General features: G+C 33.2%; 2 protein-coding genes across 2 annotated transcripts; both read left to right on the top strand.

Annotated features, from left to right (window-relative positions):
• The first annotated feature begins 627 nt into the window (after positions 1–627).
• Positions 628–1284, top strand: LOC142612451 (uncharacterized). The gene has a single exon (XM_075784543.1). The coding sequence runs from the start codon at positions 628–630 to the stop codon at positions 1282–1284; it is 657 nt and encodes a 218-aa protein (XP_075640658.1).
• Positions 1285–25210: 23926 nt separating this feature from the next.
• Positions 25211–26467, top strand: LOC142613852 (transcription factor bHLH36-like). The gene is made up of 3 exons (XM_075786364.1): positions 25211–25664; positions 25798–26139; positions 26223–26467. The coding sequence occupies exons 1-3, from the start codon at positions 25467–25469 to the stop codon at positions 26307–26309; spliced, it is 627 nt and encodes a 208-aa protein (XP_075642479.1). The 5' UTR covers positions 25211–25466; the 3' UTR covers positions 26310–26467.
• The last annotated feature ends 814 nt before the right edge of the window (positions 26468–27281 follow it).

Genomic DNA, 27281 nt, shown 5'->3' with positions numbered 1-27281 from the left:
TTGTCTGTCAATTTACCTCAACGTACAAACTTTGAAAAAATAAAAGTTTTGACCGGTTTATATATATATATAAAGATATTGAATCAGACATTGATTCCAATATTTTATGACCATTTAAAGTTTTAAAGATAGCAAACATTTTTATTTTTTGGCTAAGGACAAGCAACATGTCTGGCTATATATATATATATATGGAAAGAAATAAAAGTTTTATATACATATTTTTATCTTTGAATTACAAAGTTGCAAACTTTTCAAAACAACTTTTTTTCCTAAACACTTATCATTTTTTGCTTCTTACTACTCACAAAAAAAAAAAAAAAAATTTATCTTTTATAAAATTTTCTGGGAAAAGAAAGTACTATAGAGAGCTTATATCCTACGAGTAATGTAGACTCGCAAGGATAATTAGCAAAGGTGGCTGGGCTGTTGTATCCTGGGGACAACGTGCAGAAACTATTTGTCTTACTATATCGAATATACCGTAGACGGTACGATTTGTCTCAAGACAGTAACTTGGTCCACGCCTCATCTCCGCCACCTCTTTTGGTAAATCAAATTGTGTAGTTCCAAAAAAAATTTAGGTATTATCTCTCCTTTATTTCCAACAATTTGAGACAAATCGTTATGGAGAACACAAAATCATCCTTGGAAAATGGTAATGTTATGTCTAATTCCTCTGAAGCGGGTGATCTTAATAAGCCATTCCACTTTCGTGGTGTTAACTTTAAGAGGTGGAGACAAAAGACTTTATTTTATCTTACTCTCTTGAATGTGGCTTATGTGTTAACTGAGAAAAAACCGAAGAAAAAGAAATCTGAACAATTGACTGAAGAAGAACTTTCTCAACATGAAAAATGTGTTAAGAAATGGGATAAGGATCATCTTTACTGTAGAAATTATTTACTTAATTATCTTTCTGATGATTTGTATGATTATTATGATCAAGCTTACAAATCAGCCAAAAAGATATGGAAGGCATTGAATCAAAAATATGATACAGAAGAAGTTGGATCCAAGAAATATGCATGTAGCCGATTGTTCAGATTTCAGATGGTTGAAGGCAAGTTTGTGGTGGAACAATCCTATGAACTCCAAATGATTGCACAAGATGTTCGATCTGAAGGCATTCGAGTAGATGAACAAAAGCAAGTTTCAACCATAATTGACAAGCTGCCTGAATCTTTGAAGGAGTTTGCCAAAGTTCTCAGACACAAGCAAAAGGAACTCTCCATTGAATCCCTTATCACCCATTTGAGAGTGGAGGAAGAGGCAAGGAACTAAGACAAAACTGTTGAACTCCATGGAGCAAATGGTCCTAAGGTAAATTTTATCTCTTCAAATGAAAACATGCCAAAAGCCAATGCAAAAAACAATGACTATGTAAAGCCTAAGAAAAGGAACTTCAAATGTAGGCCAAATGGAAATCAGCTTCAACATAAGACCCACTCTAATCAAAGAAAGAACCAAGCACACCATCCTAAGCATGCTCCAAATAATGGCAGCCACAATAATAATAGCAATTATGCATGTTTTGTATGTGGAAAGCTTGGACATTCGGCTAGAAATTGTCATTTTCGAAAACATGGGCCTATGGCTCAAGCCAATGCCATTGAAGAGCCTCTTGTGGCTATGGTTACCGAGATTAATATTCTCGAAGGCTTAGGAGGGTGGTGGATTGATTCTGGGGCAACTAGACATGTTTGTTATGATAAAAATTGGTTCAAGACCTACACCATCTTGGATGAGAAAAAGAAAATTATGCTTGGTAATTCTCGTACCATTGATTTTGTGGGTATTGGAGAGGTTCTTATCAAATTTACTTCTGGGAGAGAAGTCACTCTCAAAGATGTCTTTCATGTTCCTAACATTAGAAAGAATCTAGTTTCTAGTTTTTTGTTGAATAAGGCTGGTTTCAAACAAGTCTTTGAGGCTAATCAAAAAGGGCATGTTTGTTGGAAAAGGCTATGCTTGTGGTGACATGTTTAAACTTAATGTTGAGATGAATGAAAATTCAAGTTTTGCTTATATTGTTTCTTGTGTGAATGTTTGGCATGGTAGATTATGTCATATCAATAATAAATATATGAAAAATATGAGTGGTTTAGGTTTAATTCCTAAACTTGAAAATGAACTTGAAAAATGTGAAATTTGTAGCATGACTAAAATTACTCAAAAGCCTCATAAATCAATTGAAAGAAACACTGAATTACTAGAGCTTATCTACAGTGATATTTGTGAATTTGAAGGACATTTGACACGTGGAGGTAATCGGTATTTTATAACCTTTATAGATGATTTTTCAAAATATTCATATGTCTATCTTATGAAAAATAAAAGTAATGCTTTTGAAAAATTATCAATTTTCGTAAAAAGAAGTTGAGAATACTTTTGATAAAAAGGTTAAAAGGTTTAGAACTGATAGAGGAAAAGAATATGATACTCTTGGTCTTAAAAATTATATTCAATCTCTTGGTGTTGTTCATGAGACTACTGCCCCTTATTCTCCATCTTCAAATGGAGTAGCTGAATATAAAAATAGGACTCTTATAAATTTAACTAATGTTATGCTTGTTAATTTTGCGGGCTCCTAAATATTTTTGGGGTGAAGCCGTTTTAACTGCAAATTTTGTTTTGAATAAAGTATCTCATAAAAAGACTTTTTTAACTCCTTTTGAATTATGGAAAAAATATAAACCAAATCTGAATTTTTTCAAAGTTTGGGGTTGCTTAGCATATGTGAGGCTACCTGACCCTAAAAGACCTAAACTTGGGGTAAAGGCTTCTACATGTGTATTTTTAGGTTATTCTTTAAATAGCACAACTTATAGATTTTTTGATATTGATAATAATACAATAATTAAATCTAGAGATGCAACTTTTCCTGAAAATAAATTTCCATTTAAATATAAAAATAGTGGGGGTCTTGAACAAGAGAATTTTGAATGTTCAACATCTAAGTCAAAAGATGTTAATGAATATGAGTTTGAACCTAGGAGGAGTAAAAGACCTAGAAATGAAAAGGTTTTTGGCTCTGAATATTATGTGTATAATTTACAAGGTGACCCTACTTCTTTAGAGGAAGCTTTATCTTCTCCTGATTCAGGTTTTTGGAAAGAAGCCATCAATGATGAGATGGATTCTATTATCTCTAATAATACTTGGAAACTTGTAGATTTACCTCTAGGTTGTAAAACAATTGGATGTAAATGGGTACTTAGAAGAAAATTAAAACCTAATGGATCTATTAAAAAATTCAAAGCAAGGCTTGTAGCTAAAGGTTTTAAACAAAAAGAAGATGTTGATTTTTTCGATACTTTTTCTCCTGTTACTAAAGTTACGTCTATTAGATTATTGATTGCTATAACAGCTATTCATAATTTGATGATACATCAAATGGATGTAAAGACGACTTTTCTAAATGGAGATTTAGAAGAAGAAATCTACATGGACCAACCAGAAGGTTTTACAATGCCAAGTAATAAGCATAAGGTATGTAAATTACTAAAATCTTTATATGGTTTAAAACAAGCACCTAAATAGTAGCATGAGAAATTTGATCAATATTTGCTTTCTAATGGTTTTAAAACAAATGAAAGTGACAAATGTATATATTATAAAACTTTTGATGATGCTCTTGTTATAATTTGTTTATATGTTGATGATCTTCCAATTTTTGGTCTTAATATAGATATTATAAATGCTGGCAAAATGCTTCTTAAAAATAACTTTGATATGAAAGATTTAGGAGAAGCTAATGTGATTATTGGCATGAAAATTTCTAGAACTTCAAATGGCATATTTATAGATCAATCTCATTATATAGAAATTTTTTTTGAAGAAATATAATTACTTTGATTGTAAACCTGCAAGTATTCCTTTTGACTCTAGTGTGCATTTTTTTCCTACTAAAGATGAAAATGATATTTACAATCAAAAGGAATATGCTAGTATTATTGGTAGTCTTAGATATGCTACTGATTGTACTAGACCTGATATTGCTTATGCTGTAGGAATTCTACCAAGATTTACTAGCAAACCTAATTTTGAGCATTGGAATGTCATGACTCAATTAATGAGATATTAAAAAAGAACTGCGTACTATGGTTTGCTATATCAAAGATATCCTACTGTTCTTGAATGATATAGTAATGCTAGTTAGAACACCTTATTAAATGATTCTTTGTCTACCACTGGCTATGTATTTACAATACGTGGTGGAGCAATAAGTTGGAAATCTAAAAAACAACAGATTATTGCTAAATCCACCATGGAGGCAGAATTAATTGCCTTATCATTAGCTAGTGAAAAAGCGGGTTAGTTACGAGATTTATTATCTAAAATTCCTTGTGGGAGAAACCTATTTCATCCGTCTTAATTCATTATGATAGTACTGCCACCATTGGTAGAGTGCGCAATAAATACTATAATGGTAAATCTAGATCTATTAGAAGAAAACATAGTACTGTGAGATCATGCATAAACAATGGTGCCATAAATGTTGATTATATTAGTACAAATGATAGTATTGCGGATCCATTAACTAAAGCTCTAGTTAGAGAAAAGATCTGGATAGCATCGAGGGGGATGTGACTTAAGCCCAAAGAAGAATAAACTACCTATGAGGATACCCTACCTAGGGATTGGAGATCTCAAGAACTAGGTTCAAAGGGAAAAACTAATCATAGAGTAGTTTGATTGACATGCACTAAATATATGTATGAGTAATAATACTCATGTCCCTCCCTATGGTGTGCGTGCATGTATTTTGTAACGTTATATAGGATGAGTTTTTATTTTTTTTTTTAAACTCTTAATGTGGACTATAGCTTTTATGAGTGGGATGTTAGAGTTACAAGAATATCCTTGATAGCCACACCTAAGTGAGCATGGAAGTGAGGCCACTTCCTTTGAGAATGGGGCTAGTTCTCTAATTAGCTTATGAATGCTAAGATAAAGCAGAAAGCCGTAATGTGTTGGCTTAGAAGCTCGTAGTAGAGTACTGGAATATTATGTGTGTGATGTAATATTTTGTATCCATAGAAAAAGTTATAGTTCAAGACTTAGATCACTATTAACTTTGGAACAATGTTGCTAAAACACTAAATGAGGGTTCAAGCCATTAACACTCTCATTATGCATAATGTTCTACTTAACCTAGAAAAATTGTTCTTTTATATATATATATATATTTACCTATTTATTTTTTATAAAAATAAGTGGGGGATTGTTGGATATTTAAAAAAAAATATATCATATTAATTTTAATACTCATTTATGTGAATAGAGAAAATCAATTATCCCATAATGTCAGATACGTTAATTGTTAAATTTTGAAAATTCAAATATAATTCAAAATTTGAATAGTTATTGTCAATGGTTTTAATTAAAAAATCTCTGAAAATTAATGTGAATTTTTATACCATATATTGTCAGTTTTTAGTATACTTTTCTTTATAAACTTTTGCTTTAAAACGTTTCTTTTAATATATTTAATAGTAACGTATAGATAGAAAGTATCAAAAATTGTACGACTATATATTTATGTAAATAACCGTTGATGGTTTATAGCATTATATAGTACATTCCATTCTTGATTGTAACTATTGTTGTGGGGAATAAAAGGACCTGAGCAAGTATTTTGGGCCTTAAGCTTTATTGATAGGTGTCAGCCCGTTTTGGACTAAAGGCCTTTAAGAATGCAAGTCGGCCCACAGGGCGAAGGTCCAAGGATTCGCCCGAGGACGAATCTCCCCTCGGACAGACCCGTGATGACCCTGGGATTCGCCAAAAAGATCAAGGCAGAGTTCTGGAAAAACTGTTGGTTAAAAGGGGGATCCAAGTACCCTCTAAACGCAACGGTGTGAGAGAAATATCTCAAAAAAGGCTGCTACCTCCACATTAAAAATCTTGCACCTACCCCCTGGCCGTATTAATGGGGAAGTGACCCTGAACAATAGAATTCCACCTTTCTGTTGTTATTTAAGGACTTGAGGAAGGTGGTGAAAAAGAAAAAAAGAAGGATCAAAGGAGAGAGGAGAGTAAAGAAAAAGGGGGCAGGAAAAAAGGGAGGGAGGACTAAGAATTGTAACCTTTGAAAGAAAAAGAAAGATAATACATAAATCATCCTCGGCTTACGTTCGAGGAGGTTTCTTTGTCATATTTGTGTATTGTTTGCAAATGCTATAACTCTCTAGTCTGTTTATCAAGTTTGCAACACTACTAAACTAGATTTCGAGCCCACACTCTATAAATTTTATTGTTTAAGGCTCGTTAGGCCTGAGCTCACATTTGTTTTTGGGTTCAGGCGCAATTGTACACTTACAATTGTAATAGTCAAAATTTCAAAGGAAATTATTACTTGGTATTTAAAGGACAGTCACATATTGGCTGCTATTTTGTATTTTAATGGCATCTTGACACTAAAAGACAAACTTGTTTTATCTGTCAATTTACCTCAACCTACAAACTTTGAAAAAATAAAAGTTTTGACCGGTTTATATATATATATATATATATATATATATATAAAAAGAGAAAGCTATTGAATCAGACATTGATTCCAATATTTTTATGACCATTTAAAGTTTTAAAGATAGCAAATATTTTTATTTTTTGGCTAAGGACAAACAAAATGTCTGGTTATATATATATGGAAAGAAATAAAAGTTTTATATACACATTTTTATCTTTAAATTACAAAGTTGCAAACTTTTCAAAACAATTTTTTTTCCTAAACACTTACCATTTTTTGCTTCTTACTACTCACAAAAAAAAAAAAAAAAAAAAAATTTATCTTTTACAAAATTTTCTAGGAAAAAAAGTACTATAGAGAGCTTATATCCTACAAGTAGTGTAGGCTCGCAAAGATAGTCAGCAAAGGTAGTTGGGCTGTTATATCCTAGGGACAACGTGCAGAAACTATTTGTCTTACTATATCGGATATACCGTAAACGGCACAATTTGTCTCAAGACATTGACTTGGTACACGTTCATCTCCGCCACCTCTTTTGGTAAATTAAATTATATAGTTTTTAAGGAAAATTCAGGTCTTATCTCTCATTTATTTCCAACAAAAATTTATAATATATCATGCATATTATGCTATCATATTCATAATGCAGTTCGTATATGACCATAAACATACGTTCAGTATCAATGGTTTCCGACTTCAAGATTCCATTTTCCATTGAAATTGCTGAAGCCTGCATATTCTATATGCATAAAAGATATTTTGAAAGTTGGCTGCTCGAGGTATCCAGTTTCCCGGCTGTTAAGGCACCAAAAGTAGCTCTTGTTTGGAAATACTTTACTCTGTGTAACGTGGCATTGAAGACAGTACTTGTAAAATCATCAGTATCAAACATGTCTTCTGCATAAAGCCCTATGAACTTCCTGAATGTGAGGCTTTGGTCCTTTACCCTTTCAATTAAAGTACTTACTGATCAGGACTTATTAGCTAGCTAGGTACGTAGATATATAAAATTTCGTTCCTTATTCTCCTTTTCTTGTCCCACCATCACCATTAAAGCTTGCTAGCTGTTTCTGTTGGAATTCATATGTAAGTTCTATCCATCAATTAGGTTTAACATAGTTGTTTGTCATTAAAATAGATTGAAGCTAGGCTTTAATTCCAACTATGCAGACTACAACTTGTTTAGCATATTTTGATTCCCATCGCTTTTGAATGAAAATAAGAGATTTTCTTTCTTCAAAAAGTAGTACAAAACTGCCTTTTAAGTTTTAGCCAAAGGGTTACTGTCAGTTACAAGATATAATACTTGAGATGATGGACATCAAAAAATTTCTTTGTCTAGAGGAGACTGCTTGGCGTGGCACGTTAATGAAATCAGGTGCTTTACTTCATCTCAGAAGTTAATTTAGCCTTATATTCCCATTCTACCTTTTGTTTTTTGGCTAAACAAAATGAAGTTAATAGTGTTTGACATGTTATAGGGTTGTTTGGTAACGTTATTTTAGTAACGTTTGTATTTTTTGAAAATATGTGTATGCAAAAAAGTGCGTAAAAATATGCGTAATATTGTTTAAAAAATAAAAAGTGCTGCTCAAATAGCCATACCAAACGACTCCTTAATTTTCAGAAAATTTGATTCACATTTGAATGTATAATTTCTGTTATGCCAAATCTTGTAGAGAGCATAAATTAAACCCTTAAAATTAGGTTTGGCTTTTGAGTTTCATGGAAATGATGGGAATACAAGCGGTGCAAAGAGGAAAGATACGGTGTGAATTGGTTCCAAAAGTGGAATTCTCCACTGAATGAACTATATCAACTATGTTTCAAATCTAGGGGTGTTGAGGATTTGAGAAGAGTCTTGTAAATTTCTGGCATTGCCCGGTTCTCTAGGTGGGTTGACCCTACCTCTCCTAAATAATAGCATTAAAAAAGAAAAAAAAAGCCTTGTTTTGAATCCTCACTCTTTCTCTAGTGTGTGTATATAGCTAAATTCAAGATATACATGATACAAATGTATATGGTGTTACTGCAGAACTTTAATAGCTTTTGATAGATCAAACATTTCTTTTTCTTTTACTCCTATAAAAAAAAAACATTTCTTTTAGTCCCCATTAGATTAGATTATTTTTATTAATCCACAATGCTTGTCAAATATTAAGAACTATCTTATTTATTAAATGTTTAAAATAAGGATATTTTGTATCCTTAGAATCTATTAAACAATTGGGTTTTAGATTGAATAGTGCATGGCGTCATGGGGCATAAAAACTCAAAATAAATTTTTTTTTTGAGAGAACTCAAAATAACTTTATCTAACGTATCATTATATAAAGAAATATATTCATAACTTTATCTGACGTCCCATTATATAAAGAAATATATTCCCATTAACAAAAAAAAAAGACATTAGGACATTTATGAAAAAAAGAAGAAGAAGTCTACATTTAGACATATCTATTCTATCTAAAACAACAAGCACCAGTGGTCTAGTGGTAGATACTTCTCCTATCAAATTCTTTTTATTTTTTTTATTTTTTATTTTTTTATTTTTTTTATATCCGCAAAAACTCCGCAACTTTATTTTAAGAATTGAAACAAACTAAAAGTCTAAAACACCTCTAAATTACCACCGCATACCCTTGATGCGATGGTCACTTCACAAGTATATATGTTTGTGGAGTGTGGGAGGCGAGGGCCGGGGTTCAAGTCTTCAGGAGGGAGCTTCACATACATATACACTTAAATTAGGTTAGAGTAGAATTTTATCTTGTATAAAAAAAAATAATAATAAAACACCTCCAAATTTATGTTTCCTCGGTTATAGCATTGGTTTGTGTGTTTCTATATATATATATATATATATATAAAGAGAGAGAGAGAGAGAGAGAGAGTATTACATATAAAATTGAAGGAATTATTTATGATACTTTATAAATATAAAACATAAAAACATAAACAAAAGACAACTCATTCTTATCTCTACCTTGATGAAAAAGAGAATGTGGACCCGTTGTGAATAGTACCCAAAATTTAAAGTGAAATTTGCTGAATTCCGTACTTATGGGTCCTGTGAACAATGCACAGGACCCACACAAAAAAACACAGACACACGTCCCCTGTTTTTAATGCAATCCAAACATACGCTAGTTTTCTTTACACTTTCACTTTCCACCTCTAGTAAGTACCCAAAAATATAAAATTGTTTGGTTTGTCTAACCTCTCTTCTTTCCAATAATTTCTAAAATCAAATTCAGAACCATTTGAAAATTTAGATGCTTATCTACCTAACAGTTTTCAAATTTGGGAATTTGTACAAATTAGCTGCTCCTTTTACTTGCTTGGTATCATGCTTCCAGGAGACCAAAGGTGTTCCATGGTTCTTCAGTTGGAATTTCCAGTGCTTCTGTACATAACAAGACCCATAAGAAAAAGAAAATATGCCAATAACTAATTCAAAAATGAAGCTACCTCGTGAAAAAGATAGGTCTTATACTTTTACTAGCAAGTCGCATTTTGGCGTTCCTTGAGTAGCTTCATGATTAGAGTTCCCTATAGAGAAATTGGAGTGACTGATGCCAGATCAAATACTATTATGTTGTCCTTGAAATGAAAGTCGACCAAGAAGGGACATCAGATTACTGTTGCCTAGTTGACAAAGTTATATATGAAAAGACTCGAGGATTAAAATATGTACATTGGACTGTGTGTAACTATTCAACGACTGTGTTATGTAGGTGCATTAAATAATACAAAAGCACAAAAGTACATGTGTATAAAAATACATCGATTAAATTTGTTGCACGTAGACTATATTATAATATTTATTCACTCCAAATTAGCAGTGCGTAAATTAAACTATGTCAAACAGTTTATTTATAATAAACATTACTCAAAATACATAATAGCAATACCTTGTAGTACAATGTACTGATATCAAGGAAGTCAATATCGTACCGGAGGCTGTACCGGTTTGGCCACCGGTACGATATATTTCGGATACCGGTTAATACCGGTGTACCGTTTCGGGTTTACCGCTATTTTATATATATATATATATATATATATATATATACACACACACACACCAAAATCTCTAGAACCATATTTATAAACATATAATATTTCACTTATATTATAGTAAATATAAAAGTTTATTATAAAACATTACCTCAATTCAGAACAAATTATTCATAGTTTTAGACTTTAGTATCAAATAAAAGAAAAAAAAAACACAATATAAAAAATAGAAAACTTAGTTGTTTATTGCATACTAAGAAAACAAATAATACTAAGAAGTTAATATAAATAAGTTACCATTATGTCTTTACAAAAATTCAAAAATTACAAAACTAAAAAATTAAAAAAAAAAAAAAAGTTTTTTTCAGTACCAGCTGGTACGCCCGGTACCGGCCGGTATTGCCCGAAATTAGCCGGTACACGGCCGGTATTTTTTTCGATACAATATAGAAGTGTACCGGTACCGGTGCACTGGCCGGTACGGTATGTACCGGCCGGTACGGCCGGTACCGGTACGGTATCGGCCACACTGACTGATACACAAAACCACAGCACACATTTACGTCTTGGCCTAGGTTCTTAGGTCTACCAGGCTTATTCTTTTCTAACAGTCCCTTAACCTTGGGTTTCAGAAGACCAAGTTGAGTTTTGAGACCAAGATCACATTAGCAATTTGGTGAAAATTCAAGCTAACTAATCTTTAGGGAAAAAAAGTATAATCGTAAGTACCCTGTAGCAAGTAATGACAAACGAAGTGTCAACTAATCTAAAATACATTTGAAATATTCATAAATAAATTAAAAAAAAAAAAACGTGATTGTTAGCGGTTTGAATAACACTCATTATCACAACAAATAGGCATTGCAATGGAACGTTCAACATAGGTGGCGCCATGTTTAGTTCAGGGTTCATTTTTTAATATATATATATATATATATATATATATATATATATATATATATATATATATATATTATTTGACCTTTATAAAATAAATTTTTGAACATTGATCTTTATATTTTTTAAATCTACTTGAAATAAGCTTAAATAAGATCCTCTTAACAACATTTTGGTCTTTTAAAACACACAAAAAACCCGACAACAAACCAATTTTATCTAAAATCTGGGGAAAATAATAAGCCCAACAACAAAGGTAATTTTTTTGTATCTTAAATCATAGAAAAACCTATTTAGATCTTAACAAATTTGAAATAAACTAATGAAAAATTTATAGTTTATATTTTGCTATTAATGTAAGATTTACATCGTTTCTAAACAAATGTGTAGAGTATTGTATACTTTTTTTGCAAAGGTGTACAATATAATTATCTACAATGTAAATCTTACATTGATTATAATTGTCTATAATGTAAATCTTACACCGATTCAGTACAATGTAAACATATAATTGTCCTAAATTAATAGATAAAAATATTTTAAACAGTAATGATTAAAATTCAATTAACAAAAATAATTAATATGTTCATTGTATTAAGAAAAAATATGTTGTAAGATTGAATTTAATCAACCATGTGTTGACTTTATTCCGTGCCAAATTTGTTTGTAATTCAGCATGTAGAAACCCTGTATTTAGGTGGGAATAATGTAAGAGTCGTGTGTGAGAGAGTGTGAAGAAACTCAAGTTGTGTGCATTCAAGAGGAGTCTAGTGACTGGCGAGTCGCCAAAGTGCCACACGTGTGAAGCATGCAGGAAGCTGAAGGGTCATGACAGATGGAGCACTACAAGACAAAAAGTACAGTTTGACCTGGTAGTTAACTCGCGACTCGTTTCAATCACGAGGTCGAGTCGCTAGAATGTCCTGTTTTGCAGAAAAATGACTTTCACATTCCTTTCATACCCTACTAAAAATACCCTTATACCCACGAAATATAAGGTACTGAAAAAGGAGCCATTGAGAGAAAAACCTTAAGAGAGATTTCTACAACACACCCACTTTATTAGAGAGAGAGCTACTCATTTTTAGATAGAAATCTTTGCAATCTCTTCTCCTTCCCTCTTCCATTGCTATAACCATTGAGAGGAGATTTGTACCCAAACATTACCCACACCCATTCAAATTATTGAGAGTGTTTTTGGAGATTTGGGAAGTATTGGAAGATGCCAAGAATGGCGGATGCAATATGGGCTTATTGTAGGATTCAGTAAGCTAGAGAAGAAAATGTTGGGCTTAACCTTGTTGGAGTAAGAAGCTTGGAGGGCTTAGGTGCATCGAGTAGATTAGACTTGGAGGGTCTACTGCTATTCATGTATCCCAACTTTATTCTCTAGTGGATCATTTTATCGCTTGGAGGGTGGCGGAGAGGTTTTTCACCGAGTTCTTCGGTTTCCTCTTTGATAACACGTACTGGTGTTATCCTTGTGTTTGCATCTCTCTTCCTTTACTCTTTAACCATTAATTGCTGCCGTGTTTGAGATTAATTATGTGTTAAAGTAGTTTGCCATAGGGTTGGCAATTTAGATCCGACCCGCAGACACCCGGCCCGGCTAAACCCGAATGAGCCAGATTTTACTCGCCCGATAAAGAATAGGGTCGGGTATGGGTTTTTTTTTAAAAACCCGAAGCAGGTCCGGGTTTTATAAAAAAAAAATCTGAAACTCGACTCGAATATTACCCAGTTATGTGAGATTACTAAAACACCCCTTATATATATATAGATATATATATATATATATATATATATATATATATATATATATATCATATCATATCATATCATATCATATCATTGTAAACCCTAACCCTATATATATCATATCATATCATATCATTGTAAACCCTAACCCAATACCCAGTTCACTTCTCATTCCCAATACCCAGCCGCCTCTCATCTCTTTCCCATTTTAGTTCACTTCTCTCTGTCACTCACGCCCTCTGCCCTCACCCTAACCCTCAATATCTCTGTCACACCTCAGCCTAACGCACAAGAACACGGAGCTACGCACTCAGCCATGCACAAGAGCACGCAACCACGCCTCACTCACTCACTCTCAAGCCACGCTTCGGCCTCACTCACTCACTTTCAAGCCACGCCTCGGCCTCACTCTCAAGCACGCAGCCATTGTTTGGGTTTTCTTCTTCCAATTGCTTGTGGGTATTGTTTGTTTTGGCCAAATAGATCGATGTTATTTTGTCAAATTAAAATGTTGAGATGTTCAATAGTGGATGTTAGGCTATGGAGATTTTTTATTTATTGAACCAATGGAATGATATGTCTAAATTATTATATATTAGGTTTATATGGGTCAATATCTGTGTGTGTTTCCCAGTTGTTATCAATTAGTTTTGGATACCACAAATTGGAAATGCCTATCTGTAGCACCTCATGTTTGTGTATTTACCAGTTTTTCACCTATTAAACCTCAATCATTCATATGAGTTTTGATGAAGAAAAGTTGGAACTTTAAAATAAAATCGAGAGTAAAATTGTTATGCATAGAAAATACAAAATAGAAGAGGAATGAATTATGCTATACTTTGTCTTGTTACTGATTGTCCCAACTCCCTCGAACGGGCTTGAATCTAGGCAAAAAAAATCTTAATGGGCTTCAAAATTTTTTTTTGGTTAGGCTAGATTTGGGTCCAAGAAGATAAATGGGGCCTGGCGGGGCAGGTTTGCGTCCCGAGAAAAAATCCGATTAATAATCGGGCCGGGTCCGAGTTACGGGTCTTGGCCCGCAGGTCGGGTCTGGATATGCAAAAACCCGGTCCGAACCCGACCTGTTGCCATTCCTAGTTTGCCAAATTGGGTATTGTTTATATTTCATTTTTCGCACATATATTGTTTGAATATAAGCTTATATTGGTTATTTTGTAATTAGGGGTCTAAACATTCATTAGTGTTTTACACACTAATTGAACTTTCAATTGGTATTAGAAAGAATACACTTGTATTGGTTTCATTACCTAAGTGTGATCTTGTGATCCTTGACCCCTTGTGTTTATTGCCATGGATAGTACTTTGTATGCTTCTATGCATGTTTTGGATGTTGATAAATGTAACATGCCACGTGTTTGTGAAAATGCCTCTATGAGTGATAATCCTTATGATTGTGATGCTATGTTACATGAATCTTTGGGTGTTGTTGATATTCCTAACATCTAATTCTTGAAGAAAAATGCTAACAAGTTTCATAAGAATTTGAGCAAGTTATTTTTTGAAAATGATGATTTGATTGTTAAGCTCAATGAATCCAACAAATTGGTTGAGAAATATAAGAAACTTGCTGAAAATTCTCTTGAAAAGCTGAAAGAGTTTGAACATTTGAATATGGACTTGGATGCTAAACTTGTTTTGTCTAACAAACTTGTTGATGAGCTAAAATGTGAAAATAAATCTCTTAAGATGCATGCCAAGTGTTTGATTGCTGAATCTATTGCTAAAAAGGATGAAAATGTTGCAATTATGTTGTGGTACCTGATTTTGTGTCTATTGTGTGTTTACCTTAAAGGACAACTCGGTATACATTCCTCCATATAAAAGAAATTAAAAGGTGGAGAAAAAGGCTCTTAAGCCAAAGCCTCTATTTAGGTTTTAACCTAAAGTTTTGGATGGATCTAAGTTTGTTCCAATTTGCCACTATTGTGGTGTGATTGGTCACATAAAATCTCAATGTTGTAAGTTGAAGAAAGAGCAAAACTATGTTACTAGATCCCTTTCCAAAAAGCCTAGTGGATCTAAACACATTGTTTGTCACTATTGTGGTGCCTTTGCTCATCTTAGACCTCATTGCTCTAAGTTTCATGCTCTTAAAAGAATCAAAAGAAAAGAGAAACTTGAGCTTCTTGGAAGTTGTACTATGAAAATAAAACCGGTTTTAGGGAAAAATGGTAAGTTGTTGAAGAAAGTTTTTAACGTTCTTACCTCTTTGTTGATGTGCATCTCCGGTTCTCACTCTTCCAATCCTTGTCTCGCTTCTCATGAGACACTCGTTCTAAACAATTGTTTCGTTTGGATGAAGAAGGGTTCTTATGGTTGAGCTTTTGCTCTTTGGTCCTTGATCTAATTTTTTCGATCTTTGTAGGACCCTTCATGCATTTTTTGCATCTTGCATTTCTTTATATGCATTATTTTTGTTTTGATCATACTTTTATGTTTTAGTTTTGTTTGAGTAAAAAATCCAAAATCACATAAAAAGTGAAAAATTCAAAACGTTTGATCATATATGTTTGAGCACATATTACATGTGTGTTTGGCCTAGTACATTCGTACAAATGGCTTAGTGCATTGTAGGAAAAATCTTGACATCCATGTGTGATTGTTGTAAATCGATCTTCAAGCTTGTCATGAATGATTAGTCAATAGTCTTGTTGGTTTTGATACATGCGTAAACTTATGTCTATATATCTTCCCACTCTTTTATGTTTTTGCTTATAGTTCAACAAATGTCAAATCTCGAAAAGAGATAATGAGTTGTAAAAGCCGTCACACATACTAATATTTGATTAGGAAAAAGGGAAAACGACTTATATTAAAATGTATGATGCCCAAAAAGTCAAAGGGTTGTTCATAATATTGAAATATCAAAAATTCCAAGCATTGATCTTAAAAAGAGATGTAAAGATAAAAAATGATCAAATGTTATGAATTGTATGAAGCCATATGAAAAGTTTCAAAGATATGTAATCATTTTCTTGTGGGAGGTTGTATATGTTCATTTCTATAATTGAGATAGACCACTTGACTTAGTACTATTTGTGTATGACTTGATTGAATTGATCATTGAAGCTTCACTCTAGACTAAGGACTATTCCACATCTAATACACACACACAACACAAATGCCTAATGTTCAATGAATTCCTTATTCATTTGTTCGATTGTACTCGTTTAAATGTGATGTGCGTGTGCTCAACTATATATGGATCAAACCAAAAAGATTTTTGATAATTTTATATGTATTTGGAAGTGATTTTTATCACTCTTGGTGTTTATGTTTAATGCTTACTTTTTTTTTCATTGTTTTAAGCAAGTTTTGTATTGAAAATCAGGTGATAGAATTTTTGGCTACTCATTCTGGCTATTCTTGCGAGTAGCGAGTTTTGGTTACTTGTTTAGGCGACTTGCCCAATTGCGAAACTCAAGTTACGAGTTCATCCAGAAGTTTTCGCAACTCACTCGCGAGTCGCAAAAATCTTTGTGACTCATCTTGCGACTCACCAGTTGTGAGACGTCTAGAAATAGCTTTTTAAAGAGCTTTTCATGGGAAACTTGTTTTAAACCTCCCCCATCCTCTCTAAAACCCCTCTTTCAATATTTTTACAACAAAACCCAATCAATTTGAGTGGTTTTTCATTCCATTAACATCTCTAAGATATTTCTAAACTCTTTTCATTGATTTTGATCCTTAGATTATGTTTTGGAGAGTTTTTGTGTTGGGATTTGCATCATACGGGTTGAGAAAACTTAATTTTTGTCAAATTTTTGTATGGGATGGGTTTCTTTTGATGAGTTGATTTGGATGTTGGCTCCTTGTGGCAAAAAGAACAAGTATTAAGGGTGGATTATATGATGTTTATGCATTGTTTTACATTATTGCTTATAATGTGCACGCTAGGTGTTTGATAAAATGCCTCTTAGGCATTTTATCACTTGTTTGGGCTTCGATGAGTACCAAACTTTGGGGTTTCTCATGTTTCCTCATTAGGAACATGTTTGGTTCATTGGTTGTATATTTAACACACTTTGCCTCACATGTGCATTTTCCATGCTTTCCATGCTTTGGTCATGCATTGCATATAGCCACCTTTTGCACACACCTTTGCTACCATTGTCATGCATTGGTCTATATCCTGTGTCTTCATTCTAGCATGTCATGTTTACCTTATACTTTGTAGCATTTTATTTTGTCTTTTGTTTGAACTTCATTTTCTCATTCATGTTGTACCCCTCATGCATCATTATTCTTGTTCATACATTTATCTCTTGTCCTCTTTCCTCCTTGACCCTTTGTCTATTCGTGTAAAAAAGGGGGAGAGTATATTCTAGAGCAGTATACCGGAGAGTTTTGTCATTTCTATATGACTCTCATGCACATTCTTAGGAGGAGAAATTCTATTTCTTGTGCACATTTGTAGGGGGAGAGTTATTCCATTGGGGAGATGCATATATCAAAGGGGAGAAGACATTATGTTAATAAGAAAACTTTGTTTTGTTTTTTTTTTCTTTATGTTTGTTTTCTTGTTTATTTTATGGTGCTTTGAGTTATGTTTAGTATATTTGCTTTGTTGTTCTCATTGCATCATGTTTGTGTTGGACATGCATACATCTTATGCTATTGTGGTTTATTGATTGTATGTTCGAATGATCATTTGCTTTTCCATGTGATCATTGTAGTAATTTCTTTATGACTGTTTTGGTGAATGGTCAAGTTGCTCATATGTTTTACATCATGTTTACTCGATTGCAATTTACTTGTTACAATATACTTGTTCTTTTATTACTTGCTTTACCTTGACGGTCTAATGTGTTTTGTGCAAGTTTTTTAAGTTACAGGTATATATGTTCCAAGTGTATCACAGTTTCTATATTTAGGTGTGAATGAGTTTTGCCATTGTTTCCAAACTCATGTTTAAGCCTAGAGACTGTTTTAGGGTGTTTTGTCACGGAATAACCAAATAGGGAGACTGTAAGGTTGGATTTAATCAACCATGTATTGGCTTTATTCTATGCCAAATTTGCTTGTAATTCAGCATGTAGAAACTCTATATTTAGGTGGGAATAATGTAAGGGTTGTGTGTGAGAGAGTGTGAAGAAACTCAAGTTATGTGTATTCAAGAGGTGTCTGGCGACTAGCAAGTCTCCAAAGTGCCACACGTGTGAAGCATGCAAGAAGCTAAAGGGTCACGATAGCTGGAGCATTACAAGACAAAAAGTATAGTTTAGCCTGACAGTTAACTCGCGACTCATTCCAGTTACGAGGCCGAGTCGCTAGAATGCATTATTTTGCAGAAAAATGACTTTTCACATTCCTCTCATACCCTACTATAAATACCCTTATACCCACGAAATGTAAGGTGCTGAAAAAGGAGTTATTGAGAGAAAAACCTTAAAAGAGGTTTTTACAACACACCCACCTTATTAGAGAGAGAGAGCTACTCATTCTTAGATAGAAATCTTTGTAGTCTCTTTTTCTTCCCTCTCCCATTGTTATAACTATTGTTGAGGACCAAAATTTCACAAGAAAGCCCATTCCATGAAAAGTAAAAAAGGACCATGAAGGCCCAAAATCCCAAAAAGAAGAAAAAATGAAAGAAATAATAATAATAATAATAATAATAATAATAATAATAATAATAATAATAATAATAATAATAAAAGAGGATCTCAGTCAGAGGACATGCAGCAAGGATCTCGGCTAGAGGATATGTAGCAAAAAGAGCATTAAGGCCTTAGGACCTTGATTTGTCCTTTTGAACCTTGAGAAAAGGACCTTGGCTAGCACATGGGAAAACCAAGATGTAAAGATTTTCAACAAAAAAGCCATTAAAAAATCCAACAAAATAAGTATTTTCTTTGTAATCCATGGTCCAAGCCTGTGGGATCCCAAGTGAATAGTAAGGGAGAAGTGGTTTGGTCGGTAGGGGAGTGATTTCTGGTGAAAGGAGGATCCTGCAGCTTTCTCTTGATTCATATATTTGCTTGGAATGCATGAACCAATGGAAAAACTTAGTTCCCCCATGTGTATGACACATCCCTACAATTTCCTTTCAATTGTCACTTTCAACCAAAGATGTCATCCATTGCATTGAGCAGCCCATCCACTTATTTGACTTTCCAAGAAGAAAATTTTCATTTATAACTAAAACCAAATGTCCCTTTTGAGTTATAACTGTCTAAATAAGCTAAACTGCCCAATGCACCTTTTCAGGTTCTAGAGGACATGGTTTTACCCAGTAGACCAGGGACGTCCTCGCATGGGGTACCAGACCAGGTTCACTATAAAAGGAACACTAAGGCATAGCAGGCGGGAGGGGGGGGGGAAGGGGAGAAAAATGGGGATTCAGAGGGATAGTTCAGGGCTTCAAAAGATATTTTCTTAGAGGTTTAATAGCCCAACAAGGAAGAGAAATAAAGAAACAAAATAAAAGAGCCAAGGTGGAGGAATTTGTCTCATATCCTTGAGATCATTCAAAATATCACTTAGCCTCCAAAGAAACATATGTCAAAACATGCACACATCAGATATCACTCTCTTCCACAAATATCCTTCTCACCTAACTATCTTGGAAAACAATGCCCAAATAAAGCCACTTGGACTTGAGTTCCAAATCCCACAAGTCTTGTTCAAAAGAACTAAGCCTGTGAGAATTGAGGCCAGGATCCTTGTGGCTGAATCATTCTCTTGAAATTCATTTACATATCTGTATATATATTAAAATGTATATCTTAATCTAAGAAACTAACAATTATTTAAAGATATGTATATTGTATAGTGTGTTCTTATGCAGGACCTATAGATGTAAAGGGAAATGACAAAACTCTATTGCATAATAAGCATGGAGAAATATCGTATAGTTCAGAGAATCAATATTCTAGGTTTTTAAAGGCCTAGTACCCCTAGGAACCATGACATCACGTCTAAGGTATCACGATATTACGCTCGAGGTACCAAGTGAAAGAATTCTTTTAAATGTTCACAGAGTGTCCAAGGTGACTAGAAAGAGAAATGAAGACCATGGAATAAGATGCCTTTTAGATACTTAGGATTTTGAAGAATAAATGGTGTTGCCAAAACTAAATGATGATATGCATAGCATAGGAGATTTCTAATCGAATGACTTTGAGGTAGACGAGACTCCTAACTATTGCTTATAAAGTATGGTATCATGAAGATGTTCGTAGTCGTGATCTCGTAAGCTAGTGTACTCGATTGGCCCATATATCAACTAGCTTGCTATTTGGGATGCCAACTCAAGAGATAAAGTTAGAACTTAGAAGTATATTTGGCTTGATTGAGATGGTCATGCATCATCAAATGATGAGGGAACCTCAAGACCAAGGAAATATCTAAAAAAGGCCAACATCCTTCATCTTAAAGTGCTAAATAAGGAATCACTTGAGTTCTCGAATACTACTCATCATTACCTATAATAATCATGTCATCAACATATTTTAAAAGGGCGACAATGTGGTCTATGCATCGAATTAAGAAGTTTGAGTTGTAGGAGCTGGCTGAATATTTTAGTTATGTGATGGTGGAGCTAAACTTTTCAAATTATGCTCATGGGGCTTGCTTAATTAGGTGCATACGGTGTCTAGCGTAGTCGTATTTCATATTTACACAAAAATAAATAAACAAAAGAAAGAAGAAATTATGAAACCTTTCCATGTATTATACACATGTTATCAACTTTTCCATACATACATTGAACTCCTGGTTTGTTATCAATATCAACAAACTTTTAAGCCCATGAATAAAATATTTATTTATTGAGAACATATCATAGTATAATCTCTTTCTATATATTAATTAATGATTTTTATAATCTAGTCAGATCAACTTGGTTCTTGTAGTTCCATAGTTGCTTAGCATTTCAAATATATATTAATCACAAAGATGCTCCTCTGACCCCTTCGTCTTTTGCACCTCTTCTTCCGTTTGTTATCACTATTAAAAAATCATGAATTCTAAAATCATCAGGATTATCTGATGATTATAATACACATAAACAATTGCCTAATTATCGTGAACACCAAGGAATAAAATCATATAGAATTAACAAAACAAAAAAAGAAATGAATGGCTCACGTGGCCTCAATAATGCAACTTATTTTAGGTTTAGCAAATGTGGACACCCAAATGGCCAAACTCTTACAAGGTTGGGTATAATAAATAATTAAGTGAAAGAGTTACGCATATATAGGGCCATTATGTACATAGGGACATGTCCAAAACTAGAGGGTAACCCCTGTGGTAGGGTTCGGGAGGTATGCACCCAGATTTTTAGACCATTCCGGGATTCATGATCCGAGTGCTTTATCTCCAACATTTCGTTCAACCACTTTATGTATTATTATAAACAGTATTTTCTGATACTTGATTTTGGCAGGCAAACATTTGAAGCAACTAATCCATTCTTGTTCAAATGATATTGTACTAGGAATAAAATACATGTTTATGAAGATATCCTTGATATATTGTTGGTCTACTGCTACTAGTAGATTTTTCTTCTATCTCTGACCAACTACCATAATGGTGCCTGTACTCTCTTAATTATCATAATACAAAATAAATAAAATATTGAATTCTCATCTCCATACTAATGGTTAAATTCACAATGAAATTAATTTTCGGTACCCTTCCAATACATAACTTTGCAATTTATTAAACACTAGAAGGAATATTTTTGAAAATTGCGGGCAAAAGTTGTACCATAAGCTGATTTTGTGTCACAAATCCAAGATTACCAGTGAACCTTTCCACTTTCGTACTCTTAGTTTATGTTCTTCCCAATATCAATTTGATCAAGTGTGGTGCCTTTGGAAAGCTTACATTACCAATTTTTTAATGGTACTAGACTTGCTGTGCTTCAGCTTCATCATTATGAAAATTTTAACATAGCAACCCAAACTATAGTTTTATTCAAAGTTTCCAATTTTATGTTTTCATGAGTTCAAGTGACTTGTTTGAAGTTTCATACTTGAACTCATTAAATCAAAGGTTTTTCTATACTCTTTCTAATGGTGCCTAATTTGCATCAGTCCAATGTTGTTTGCCCTTGGTTGACTAAGGTCAATTTTGAGCTAATCTTTTTTACCGTAAAAAAATAATAATAATACAGAAGTGTTTGTATACCATGGCTATAATACTGCAAACCATGTTAAAACCACATAAAATTTAAGTAGTTTTTGTTTTATATGCTTGCACATCAAATCGAATTTTTTACTTATTTATCAAGTAGGATTGGATTTAGGCATATTATTGATGGTTAATAAACTAAAAATAACATAGAAATGTTGCCACGTTTGTGCTCAAATTGAATGAATAAGTTTCATTAGTGATGATTCGGAGAGTTAGGGATGCTTGCACTGTTCTCCATAAAAGGTTATATGAGTAAACTTCAGACCATGTTTGTGTGATGTCCTGTGTGGATTTGTATCTGAATTTGAACTTCGTAAGCATTCTTCACAGGCATATACAACGTTGATCTGTGCTATATAAGCGATTATAGAGTATTTATAACTAGTATTTTAAAAATTCAAAATGTAGATGTAATTGACATTTCTCTTAAATATGACAAATGGTATCAAAACCAAGAGAACTTTTGTGGATCATAGCATATGTATTTGTTATGCATTTATTTTTTCAAGAAAAAAAAATGTAATGGTAATAAGAATGAAATGGAGTTATTATAGTTTTTTCAATAATCTAGCCATGAAATTAAGTTGAAATGCTCCATGTGATACGCGACAATGATAGAATATGGAATCTTATGTGTTTCCTACTAAGTCACAAACACTCTAATCTCTGTCTTTTTTTTTCTTTTTTTTTAAAAATAAATAAAAATATGGAGGGAGCAACTTAAGTAGCTTCTCTACTTGAACGTTATCATAATAATATCTTACTTGTTGGGTCCAAGCCTGTAAGTAGTGGAACCGATAAATCTTATATATTAACCTAGCCCCACAAGGGTACTACTTACAAGTGGGTATTGAGCCAGGGTGCATAGAATTTTTCTCAAGCACTTCCTATTGTAGGAATTAAACCTAGAACCTCCACTACCCAAACTACTTGGGAGTACAGCCAATGAGTCAATGACACTAAACCAGCACACTTAGCCTCAATGGCTTAATTAATCTAAACGTTCTAGTCAACTTGTAAGCTGTAATTTATATAATTTCCATCTTTTTTAACAAGTGTAGGATTCATTGTGATAATATTTTGTGTGCAAGTTCTTAATTTTGATTTGTTTGACATATATACATATATGTTGTTCTAAATATATATATATATATATATATATATATATATATAGAGAGAGAGAGAGAGAGAGAGAGAGAGAGAGAGAGAGATGTTATAATATTGGGTGAGACTTTTTAAGTAGTAACAACCACTAAAAAAATTGTTTCTATGGTCAATTATAAGACTTTACTTTACAAATGGCATATCTTACCAACAAATTTAAGGGTTCTCACTAAAGAACCATTTACGAGCTGCAGGGTGTAATGCTCGCTGTCTGACGTTTGAACTCTATTTTCCCCCTTTACTATCTACCTACCCAAAAAAAAATCACTAACTGCGACTGATAATTTGAGTTTTACCTACCCTTAATCGAAGTGTTATATTTGGTTATTTACTTTATTAAATTTGGTAATTTAATAATTAATCCTAGAGTACTCATAGTAAAGTTGTTAAAAATTATAACTTTTAGTAACTCAAAAAGCTACTTTATCTATTATAACAACTCATTTTACAATACATTCAACATCAAAGTATCTAAAATTTTTAGTTTTTTATTTAAATATTCATTTTTATTACATAAAGGTGAGGGAGTACTGAATATGTGGGAGAGGTTGACACCGTGAATATGATTTATGTGATTAAAATTGTCTTTTTTGTATATAACTCTTTGCTACGGTGGGCTACTATCTTTAGCAGTCTAGTGTAGCAAAGAGTAGTCAAAATATTATATCAATAATGAGTTATTTTAGGGGTCGTTTGGTAACGTTGTTTGTATTTTTTAAAAATATGTGTGGGTAAAAAAATGTGTGTAATGTTGTCTAAAAACTAAAAATATGTGTTTGAACATATGTACCTAATGGCCCTAATATCATTCCTGTATAGGTGTTTTTAGTGTTTAGATTGCTAAGATGACTATTATAACTCATGTTTTAAGAGTTACATCACTATGATTGAACTGTTAAACTATTTATACTAAGCCTTTGTTTAGATAGTGCTAAAATGCGTCTGTGTTTCACTTTTTTTTATTTCTTATTTTAGAGAAGAGCGTTTCACGTGCACTGTGGGTCCTGTGCAAGAAGAGAAGCAAAATTATGCTTTTCGAGTGGGTCTCGTGCACTGTTCAGGGGACCTGCAAGGATTTTATTAAGAAAAAAAAATTTTAAAACTGAATCCTACAGTACTATTCACACATTTAAAAATTATTTTACAACAATTTTTTTAATTTTTAATTTTTAATTTTTAATTTTCTGCAAAATAATCGACTTAGCCTAAATTAAAGCATCTAGTTTTTTCAAGTAAAAGTAAGAGCATCCAGAATCCATTATTTCTTTGCATAATGTACACATGGGGATGAGTCCCGTCTTGACACGTCTAGTCTCCACCGTTATATTCTTAGCAAACTAGGTAAGCATTAAATACAATCCAAATTAGGCGAACAGTATGATCATAGGATCGTGTGAGGCCATAAGGCCATGATGGTCTTTGAAAGGACCCACAGAAAGCTAGCCACCATAACTACAGTGTCCGCACGTGTAAATATAATGTAGGTGACCGAAAGTTTTTTTTTTTGTTGAAAGACTGAAAGTTTTCTGGTCTTAGTAGTTACAGAAGCTTTCATAATTTCAAACTGTATTTAACTATTTATTGTTTGCCAATTCACAAACATTAAATATTTGGTCCATTTCATTGACCCAAAAAAAAAAAAAGTTGGTGGACGGACTCGTTTGTACAAAGGAACAGTGTCCACAAGTGACTTTTTATATAGTGAAGTTATTTTTCTATGTAGCCAATGAGGCCAATTTTGCCTCTATGTGAGAATCTCAGAATATTAGGCCCATGGAAGATCTCATACCCTAACTGACATATCTCTTTCTTTTGCCTCTAGTACTGTCACCCTGCCGTTAAAGGTTAGGGAGCTTAGAGCAATTTTCTTTACAAAACAACAATGTTTTCTTCAGACCAAAATGATGAGAAGGTGTTCTAGATTTTCACTACAACATACCAACATCACACAGTCCCACAAGAGCTGATCTTGCCTGATGCTTTAATGGATGACAGTACTCATAACAATGATAAAGGAAAAGGCCGTCTGGAAAAATCATTAGCAGCTTTGGATAGCTGTGAGATCACTCATGAGGACAATGATAGGAAGGTGATGCATCGGGACATGGAACGGAATAGAAGGAAAGAGATGAACAATCTACATGGGTCACTGAGATCTCTTCTCCCTCTTGAATACATTAAGGTGAATAAACTATGTACACTTTCTTTTCCTTCTTCAGCTTGTAGTTTCTTAGTACTTTGTTATTATTTATGTGGATTTAGGGTAATTGGGTTTGGAAAATAATCACTTTGGGGTTACAACTATTGTGATTTAGGGAAAGCGTTCAATATCTGATCACATGAACGAGGCTGTAAATTACATCAACCACCTACAGGAAAATATTAAGCAACTGGGTGCCAAGAGAGATGAGCTAAAGAAGTTGTCCGATTTGATAGCTCTTGAACCTGAGAGTGGAACCTCAGCTTTGTGTCTACCAACCTTCGTTATGGTCCGTCAATGTTTGGACGGTGTTGAGATTACTGTAAACAGTAGCTTCATGGAACAAGGATTGCCTCTTTCAAGAGTGCTCCAAATACTGCTTGAGGAAGGGCTAGCTGTTGTTAGCTGCGTTTCCACGAAAGTAAATCAAAGATTAATATACACTATCCAATCTCAGGTACTAGGTTTTTTATTTGTGTTCTAATGTTATTTTTGTGAGAAGAATATAGTGTTCATTTACCTCTAAATTTTCACTCACAGGTCAGTGGCATGACACATGTAGATCTACCTGGGCTGCAACAAAGACTTACTGAAGCAATTCCATTATCACAGAAATCTCCCAAGTAATGGTGTCTTGTGCATTAAAATTTTCTGATATTCATCTCTTGGGTGAGAAACTTTGCCGGAATGTGTAACTAGCTGATTTCTTTGTAACATATTTGGAAAATATTGTTGCCTGTGTACACAAATATTTTGTGGATGGAATTTAGAGTGGTTTCCATGTTCTAAACCTCCTCTTTTGTGGTATAATTAGTGATCTAATTAACATGATGCACACATGCTGTTGGGTAAGCTTCTTATATAAGCCCATGAGTAAGTTGATCAACATTCCTCTTTGCATAGAAATAACAATATAAGATTAGAACAAAGGTTTTCTCCAAAACTAAGATGAATTAGGTCTAATCAACATATGTTTTAATTACATGATTCATAATATTATCTAAATAAATGGTATGATTAAAATTATATGTTGTAGAATGAATAAACTTTCCTGCAAACTAACTTTGAGAAAAATTCTATCCATAAGATTATATGTGTGTGTTTACACAAAATGCTTTGCTTGATTGACTTTGTTTACATATTCTTCACCCTCTGCAATCTTTTGTTGGACTTATTTCGCAACTGAACTAAGCAAAAAGTGAGGAGACTTGTATTTATTGCGAGTGCATCACCCTATGACAAAAACAAGAACATTGGGCAGCATAGCACTTGTCAGCATTCAATTGTTAGTGTTCCATTTGATCTATACATGCATCACATTTGATATACTTGGAAACTTTGTGATAAAGTGAATGGTGTCATTAAATTAACTGTTGTCTCCCATCATCATAATTTAAAAAAAATAAAAAAGTATCTGACTAGGATTTGGTTCATGCATGTATAACTTTGCTTTGGATTGGATTTAGTTGGAACTTTTAGCAGATAATGAACATTTGATAACTACATCAGAACTTTTTCAATCTCCTAGTAAAACCAAGGGTAAGAATACTTGAAAATTACAAAGTATTGGTTTCATGTTTGCAAATGTTCTTGACAACA

Source organism: Castanea sativa, chromosome 10, assembly GCF_040712315.1.
Source record: "Castanea sativa cultivar Marrone di Chiusa Pesio chromosome 10, ASM4071231v1".
Taxonomy (NCBI): domain Eukaryota; kingdom Viridiplantae; phylum Streptophyta; class Magnoliopsida; order Fagales; family Fagaceae; genus Castanea; species Castanea sativa.
The sequence above is the reverse complement of the archived record's forward strand: the minus strand, read 5'-3'. Positions and strand labels throughout refer to the sequence as shown.

Excerpts from the sequence above, each read along its gene's own strand:
- LOC142612451 (XM_075784543.1), top strand. The coding sequence starts at position 628 with ATGGAGAACACAAAATCATCCTTGGAAAATGGTAATGTTATGTCTAAT.
- LOC142613852 (XM_075786364.1), top strand. The coding sequence starts at position 25,467 with ATGGATGACAGTACTCATAACAATGATAAAGGAAAAGGCCGTCTGGAA. Across the intron at positions 25,665-25,797 it reads TCCCTCTTGAATACATTAAG|GGAAAGCGTTCAATATCTGA; the intron begins GTGAATAAACTA and ends ATTGTGATTTAG. Across the intron at positions 26,140-26,222 it reads TATACACTATCCAATCTCAG|GTCAGTGGCATGACACATGT; the intron begins GTACTAGGTTTT and ends TTTCACTCACAG.